General features: G+C 36.0%; 1 protein-coding gene across 1 annotated transcript; it reads right to left on the bottom strand.

Moving 5' to 3' along the window:
* Nucleotides 1-2,272: 2,272 nt before the first annotated feature.
* Nucleotides 2,273-4,780, bottom strand: LOC149562738 (uncharacterized). Its single transcript, XM_089826158.1, has one exon. It carries the CDS (start codon nucleotides 4,633-4,635, stop codon nucleotides 2,665-2,667), a length of 1,971 nt encoding a protein of 656 aa, XP_089682284.1. The 5' UTR covers nucleotides 4,636-4,780; the 3' UTR covers nucleotides 2,273-2,664.
* Nucleotides 4,781-8,736: the final 3,956 nt, after the last annotated feature.

Genomic DNA, 8,736 nt, shown 5'->3' with positions numbered 1-8,736 from the left:
AGGGCAACCTGATAACTCTTTCACTTATGAGAAATTCATAGTGAGCATCAAGTAGAGAAAGTCTATGATGTCATCACGTTGAGAGATTTTGTAATGGAAGTTGGAAGACATGTTGAGAGAGTCCATGACTGTATCACATTGAGAGAGTCCATGATAAAATGTTGGTTGTAAACCTTAGTAACTTATCATGTTGAGAGATTCCATGACAACATCACTTTGAGTGAGTCTGTGATGAAAAGTGATTGTGATTTTTGCAGATTTGTCATGTTGAGAGATTCCATAACATCACGTTGAGTGAGTCTACGACTAGTATAGATATCTTAAATAAATCTATGTAAAGAAATGCCGATAGATATCCATTATAAGCATGATTAAAATTTAATTTACTACATCTAAAAATATTTTTATTTCCATTCTTTTCTTTTGCACTTTTTATGTTTTGCCTCTTTTTTGCACACACTTCAGTTTTTTTTAAATGATTATTTATATCTCTTAATTTATAATTTTTTAAATATTTTATGGATCATTTAGTAAACTTTTGAAAAATAATATACCGTGTTTATAATAAATATTAAGATCTTGACATGTAGATGGTTGTCAAATTTAACCTAGAAAGTAAATGTTAAAATTAACATGCTCACACCTTCCCACTCGACCCATTCTGCCATTGTAGAATGCCTATGGGCATTACTAAAAGTTGAATATGATTTTTGCAGGTTTTCCATGTTGAGTGATTCCATGATTATTAACAATGAGAGATTCCATTTTTGTTAAAAATGAGAGATTTTGTGACAACATCATGATGAAAGCTGGTTGTGTTTCTTGCGGGGTTTTCATTTTGAGTGATTCCATGAATTTTATACAATCTATTTTACCATTGACATTTTGGTTGCAACCTTGTGTGACTATTCAGCTAAAGATCTCTCTCTAGCTAAGAGGGAGTGTAGGAGATTGTAGCTGCAATAGAGATCTTTATCTCTAGAAATATGGACGTTATTATCGTTATGGTCACCTTCAATTGAAGAGGACACTTACGATTAAATTGAAATATTAAATATAAAGATGTGTGTCATTCGACATGCGTTGAGGCACAGTATCTGGGTAGAGCCCGCTTCCACGCATCTCTTCTAGAAGCTTGTTAGCCTCCTCAATTTGTCCCTGCTTCCTGAGCCCATGAATTAGTGTATTGAAAGTCACAGTATTTGGGTAAGACCCACATCCACACATTTTCTCCAAACACTTAAAGCCTCCTCAATTCTTCCTTGTTTGCAAAATCCATTTATCAGTGTATTGAAAGTCACGGTATTTGGGTACAGCCCGCTTCCACGCATGTCCTCTAGAAGCTTGGTAGCCTCCTCCATTCTTCCCTACTTGGGTTAAGTTCTTTAGAATAGATCTTTCTCTGAATTCAGGTTTAAATTATTGACTTCAGCAAAGAAAGATTGATGTTTGAGTCTGTTAGGACATCTTGCTGCGGTGTGACCATATTTGTCGCATCTAAACATTGTACACGAGAAAGATCTGTTTGTTTCTTGAATGGTTGTTTACCATTCTTCCCCCTTTTTCTTTTTAAGTTTTTGGTGAGAGCTTGAATGTCTTCATTTGTGGACTCTATGTCAATTCCTCTCGTTTTTCGATAGACTTGAATGCAGTCAGCTTTTAATCGATCGAATTTGGGGAGTTCGGGATGAGGACCTATTCCTTGTCTAAAATTTTCCCATGAAACAGGCAGGCCCATTTAATGATACAATAATTAACTCTTCGCTGTCATAGTTGTGATCGACTGTTAATAGTTAGTTTCTTAACTCTGTTATCCTCATAAAGTATGAGGTAATGGTCTCTCATTTCTAAATCATTGTCAGTTTCCCATTCATCAGTCTTCTTAGTTTTAGGAGCAATTTCCACAAGTGTTGTTAACTTCTGTTTTCTTAGTATTATCATCATACATAGTTTCCAGGCTTCAAAATTTGAAGCACCTTCGAGTCTGTCTTCAATCCTCATTCCATTTATCATTTTGATAAGTAGAGTTTAAGAATGTTGAGTGCACTTGATAAATAGTTCTAATCAAGATCATCTCTTAGACCGGCTCTGATACCATGTTGATTTTGTAGATTAGATTTATTCTCAAGTTTCTTTCTATGATATCTATAATAAAATTTGTTCAAATAGTTGACTTTAAGTTTATATTCTATGTTTTATCCGACTAACGCTATAAAACATTGACATCAGAACCCATTTCTGTGCAGTAAAAAGCAATTATTATTGACATGTGTTGAAATGGTAACCAAATAGTGAAGTATTATATTTCATAAATGTGATTTCCTGATTTGAACAGTTATTGATAGCAGGTAAGAACCTAAATATCACTGATTTCTTGAGGATTAATTTCAGAATATGATGGGATTCGAGTATAGAAGCCCTTTGTCTCTAGTTTTTTCAGAAGCCACATTGGTTGATGAGATCTCCCCTTCCTTAAAAGCCTTTTCACCAACACATAATAAATTTGTCCCTCATAAGAGCAGCTTTGAGGTTGTCATCCTTGCAGAGCGAAATATGATACTGGAAGTATATTCATCACATATGCACCACTTCCTAGTGAGCTCGCTAAAAAGTTAAATAGCTGTTCCTTCTCTTCCCTCTGTGTGCATTGAGCAGAACACATGACTAGAGTGTACTGGTAGTCATGGCATCTGGGAAAAACCCACTTCCCCGCATCTCCTCTAAAAATTTAGCAGCCTCCTCCATTCTTCCCTGGTCACAAAACCCATTGAATAGCGTATTAAGAATCACAGTATTTGGGTAAAGCCCACTTCCACATAACTCCTCTAGAAGTTTAAGAGCCTCTTCCATTCTTCCTTCCTTGCAAAACCCATTAATTAACGCATTAAAAGTAACAATATCTGGATAATGCCCACATCCACACATCTCCTCTAAAAGTTTAACAACCTCCTCCATCCTTCCCTGCTTCCCGAGCCCATTCATTAGTGTATTGAAAGTCACAGTATCCGGGTAAGACCCACATCCACACATTTCCTCAAATAATTTTACAGCCTCCTCAATTCTTCCTTGCTTGCAAAATCCACTTATCAATATATTGAAAGTCACAGTATTTGGGTAGAGCCCACTTCCACGCATCTCATCTAGAAGCTTGGTAGCCTCCTCAATTCTCCCCTGCTTCCCGAGCCCATCAATCAGTGTATTGAAAGTCATTGTATTTGGGTAAGAACCACATCCACGCATTTCCTCCAAAAATTTAAAAGCCTCCTCAATTCTTCCTTGCTTGCACAATCCACTTATCAGTGTACTGAAAGTCACAGTATCTGGGTAGAGCCCGCTTCCACGCGTCTCCTCTAAAAGCTTCATAGCCTCCTCAATTCTTCCCTGCTTCCCGAGCCCATGAATTAGTGTGTTGAAAGTCACAGTATCTGGGTAAGACCCACATCTACGCATTTCCTCCAAATACTTAAAAGCCTCCTCAATTCTTCCTTGTTTGCAAAATCCACTTATCAGTGTATTGAAAGTCACAGTATCTGGGTACAGACCGCTTCCACGCATCTCCTCTAGAAGCTTGGTAGCCTCCTCCATTCTTCCCTGTTTGCAGAACCCACTAATTAGTGTAGTGAAAGTCACAATATCTGGATTTTGCCCGCTTCCACGCATCTCCTCTAGAAGCTTGGTAGCCTCTTCAAGTCTTCCCTGTTTGCAGAACCTACTGATCACAGCAGTGAACGTCACAGTATTTGGAGTAAGCCCCCTTCCACGCATCTCCTCCATAAGCTTAATAGCCTCCTCAAATCTTCCTAGCTTGCAAGCCCCGTTTATTAGAAGAACAAATGTCAGAGTATCAGGAGTGCACCTATTTGAATCCATTTCCTTCAATAAGTCCAAAGCCTCTTCCATCTTACTCTTTTGTATAAACCCAGACATAAGAGTACGATATGTTACTTCATCAGGGACCAAAGAAAAGTGGGACGACATATGTTTCAACAAAAACAATGCAGAGGTCATTTCGCCTGCCTTACATCGGGCCTTGATCAATGTGGTTAAGATCTTAACATCTGGTTGGATCCCAGCTGACCTCATTTGTGAAAAGAGTGATTCCACCATCGTAAACTTGTTTTCATCAATAAGAAAATTCAGCAAAATGTTATATATTTTGACTGTGGGAGGGAGTCGTGCTACCTGCATTTCGTCGAGGACTCCAAGGGCCTGGTCAACCATGTGCGCTTTGGCGTAGCTCATAGCGACGCTGCAGAAGGCTTTCTCTGTTGGCTCACTCATTAACCTCAAAACATCCCGCATCTGCTCCAAATGCCCTGCACTGCCCAGGCGATGAATAAGTAATTCACAGACTGGAGGATTGGGAGTGCACCCCTTTTTAATTATAGACCCTTGAAGGATTGCGAAGTCCTTCAAGACGTCCTTTTCCTCTTTCAGAGAGTGGAACCGCTTGACTGAGGTGTAGTTTTTGGGAAGCCGGTGAACTGCACCGCTATTTGCATCTAGTGACGGGGATGATTGGGGTCTGAATTCACTGCAGAAAGATAGAGAAATTTGCAAGGGCTTCATATGGAAATTTGCAGATGGATGTGAAACAGTGGAGGAATAAGCAAATGGCAGGGCGGCAGAAGCCATTGCGCTTCCTTCAACAGACTACTCACAAGTTTATGTAAGATTCGGTGCTCCGATTTTCTGCGACTGATATGGTTCTGTAAGATTCGTTGCCCCGAGTAACTGTCGGCTGGGCTTTAAGGTATTGTTGAGATTTTTCTGTAGTGGTTCTATTAAAAAATTCTTTTGTTTCAACTTAAAAATTGTTGTTTTGAAATTAAACAAAGCTACTTTTAGAGTGAACATTAGTTTTAAGATTTAAAATTAATATTGATATTATTGTGAAAAAAAATTATTTTATAACATGTTATTTTATAATTTGTATCTTTTTATTTTATTTTATTTTATGTTTGGATAGAATTCATTTAATTTTAGTAATAAATAATAAATAAATATAAAATATTTAATGAGTTTTTATTATTTATAATTTTTAAATGAATATACAAATTAGAATAGTTTTTTTTTAAAAGTGTTTTTGTTTAAAGATTTTTTTTTTAAAATTAAAATATATTTTCTAATCAGCAATATATAACTACAAACAATTCAAAAATAATGTTTAATTTTTTTTTCAAAGTTTTGAGATTAAATGAAATTTATTTTTATAATTTTACTTCAATTAATTATAAGGGCAAGAGCTAGTTATAGTCCATTATATTCTTTTATAAAGTTCAACCATTGTCACTTATATCGGATACCATCAAAATACATATCGATCTATGACTCAATTAGACTTAGAAACTGAACAGTCCATAGTTGGGGACCATCTACCCATTTAAGTATGAGACCATCTTGTTGAATGACATTATATGGTTTAAAAATTAGGCTTCCCAAGGTAGTGTTGGAGGAGGAGGTGAGACATCTACTAACAGACACAATTGACTAGAGTTGTTGCTAGCTGCAACAAGTGACTCATAGCATGTTTTAGAATTTGATAAGTTGTTGGAAGAAGCTTCTAGCATTTTCTTTTTCTTAATTTGCTCCAGAAATTGCTTCAAGGTATAATCAAAGTCAAATTCAACCTTGTCCTTGTCTTTAAACTTGTATGGAATGCCTTCTTTTCTTAATATGGTGGTGCGGTCATTGATGACTTTGAGTAGCTTGTGTTATTTAGCCTGCATAATCGTAGCCAACTACGAGGACATGTTAAGGTAAATGAGTCTCTGCAAGGACTCAATAAGAATTTTATTTCAACCCTTGAAAATATTTGCATTCCTAATTTTTGAGATGTGTCAAAGCAAAAGAGGAGCAAAAACAAACCAAAATGAATTTTAATTTCTATCAATTCCAACAATAGAACCATATATGACTTGAAACATCGAAATCTCACCACCTAAATAAATACCAAAGATCTTTCAAACTCCCTTAGCAAATGGGCAATCAAAAAACACATGTAAAACAAATTCTAGGTTCAATTGGTAGAAGGATCAGATATTAGGATCACCTTCAGGTTTAGAGAAGGGGATTGTGTATAGAACAAGGCACCGAAAGAAGAATTGAATATGAGGATTGATGGGGAAAATGTTAGAGATTACCAAGAGTTTTAATAAAGTTTGTGTTGTTGAGGTTGTTGTTCCATTTAAGGTTGAGGTTATCAAGGATAGAAAAGGTGTGAGAGAGAAGGTTATTAAAAGATTATAGGGAGATCCATTTGACCACCTCAATAGGGGGAGCCTATCAGCAGCATCCCTACAAGCTCTAGGGAGTATAAGAACAACACAAGCCTCCTTTAATAGGGAACATGTTCTTTTTTTAGAGTGAGGAATATTATATTTGTTAACAACATCTTGTCATTCTAAAAGATTTCCCTCAAAGATGATGTTACTGAACTTGTTGATACCATTTTCTTTCAAAACAATATTGTAGGAGGGCAGGGGTTTTATGATTTCTTTTGAGATTCAACCATAACTATTTCTCTCTGTGAACATTAAGCTCTTGATCCACCAACCCATTCCTTGAAATCAATTGTCTAATATGTTTCCATCCTTTCTAGATAGCTTGAAAGATTGGCCCTACAATTCTAGGGGGTCTAATTCAATTGATTCTCAAATAGGTTAAATTAAGCCTCAAACCTTGAGTTTTCATTTACCTAAAAGAAGGTTGTTGATGTGTAGCACTTTTCAAAATCTTGCAATAGAGGATACTCCCCTATATGTGTTGTTTTTTATAAATATGTTCCATGGTGCATTCCCTTGAGTGGCCTTAGCTACCCATTTGACAACTACGACAATACCTTGTCATCTAAGGTCTTTTAGTCCAAGCTCACCCACCTCTATCCTCCTCACACACCAATCCTAGCTAACAACATGCCTCTTCTTTTGACCTTTTCCTTTGTACCAGAGAAATTTTCTCATAACATTTTGCACACAATTAATGTGAACTTGATTGAATACCAAGATGAGGAATAGTATATAGTGTATGTTTATATAATCTTTTAAAAGACTTGTACTCTACTTGCCAAAGATAGATACCTATTGTTCCACTTGGAAATTTTCTTTTCAACCTTATCTTTTACCCATTCCCACATTGTATTTATATTAGAATGAATTGAGAAGGGATTCCCCAAGTATCTTACCTAATGATTGCACCACCCCCCCCGACATGTGAAACACCAAATTGGGGGATTCTTATCCCATTCTAACATAATAGATTTAGCCATTGATAGTTTACAACCCAAAGTAGAGGAAAATGTATCTATATTGGCTACTATGTTTTCAACATTTTTCTCAGATAACTCTACCAACATAGTTGTATCATGTGCAAACTGAATGTTAGCCAATTCCTCCTAGTTGGAAATCACAATCCCTCTAACCATTGGTGATACTGAGTCATCTATGATAGAGAATTTGTAGCAATAATAATAGAGAAAGGGCTAATTGGAAACCTTGTCTAATGGATCTAGAAAGGGAAAAGGAGCTAGATCTAGCACCATTAATATATATCAAGGTTGTAGCACCAATCATGAGAGAAATAACCATTTCATTAAAAATAATTAGGGAGCCCTATATATAGTCCCTCAGGCATCACCATGATATATTTCCATTCAATCCTATGATAGGATTTTTTCATAACCTATAAAAAATATACAGGCATGTTGTCTAGAACATCTAGCCTAGTCCATGGCCTCCCAGCAGGCAATTGAGTTTTCCAAAATAAATCTTTCTTTAACAAATGCAATTTGTGTGGAGATGATCATTTTAAGTAATATGTTTTCTTATCTCAGTGCTAGTGTTTTCAATAAAATCTTATAAGACACATTGGGTAGGGTAATATGCCTCTAGGTCTTGATTCAAGTTTTGTGACTTGTCTCCATCCTTATGAATAAGTTTTATAAGGCTTGAGTTGGTAAGAAAACCAAGAGATCTAGTTTCAATAGCCTCATCATACAACACCAAAAGATCTTGTCAAATCTAATCAATGTTAGCCTTATACAAGTCAATGGGCAACTCATCAAGCCTCGGGGCCTTCTCATTGCTTATTTTCAAAATGACATTAGTGATTTCCTCTTTCGATATAGATTAATCAAGCATACAACTTTCTTCATCATCTACCTTCTTAGGAATGGGGTTTGTTTATCTTATCTCTCATTTCTTCCATAGAGCCTCCCAAATCCTTTGAAGTGGAAAGTTTTAAATTATAAGTTGGCAAAAGCATTAAGGATATCCATCTAATCATGCTTGTCCTTACCATCTTTCCAAATATGTTCAATCTCGTCTCTAGCTTCCTTATATTCCAAAATCTAGAAGAAGTATTTTGACCCCCTATCCTCATGACACTCCAACCAATTAATTCTAGCCCTTATTTTGACTCCCTAAATCTTAGAGTTTTGTAGCTTCCTCAAGGAATCTCTAGCTAGGGTTAGCGAATCTAGAACTTGCAAGTTCAAAGGATCAAATCTCTTAATGACATATTTTTTTCGAGGACTCTAGCCCTCTGACATTCCAAGATATGAATTTGGCATTCATTAGATAATAGTTTATGTATTAATTTCCATAGGAGCTTTAAATCTCTTGAAACATTTTGGTAATTTATTTCTTGGGATCTCATATGGTTTAATATTGTTGATTGGTTTGGAGGGCCTACTCATCTTCTTATTGGAAGAGGTTTCTACATCCTCATAGAATATTT

The sequence above is a fragment of the Cupressus sempervirens genome, chromosome 4, assembly GCF_028749045.1.
Source record: "Cupressus sempervirens isolate cs-2001-9-10 chromosome 4, ASM2874904v1, whole genome shotgun sequence".
Lineage (NCBI taxonomy): Eukaryota > Viridiplantae > Streptophyta > Pinopsida > Cupressales > Cupressaceae > Cupressus > Cupressus sempervirens.
The sequence above is the reverse complement of the archived record's forward strand: the minus strand, read 5'-3'. Positions and strand labels throughout refer to the sequence as shown.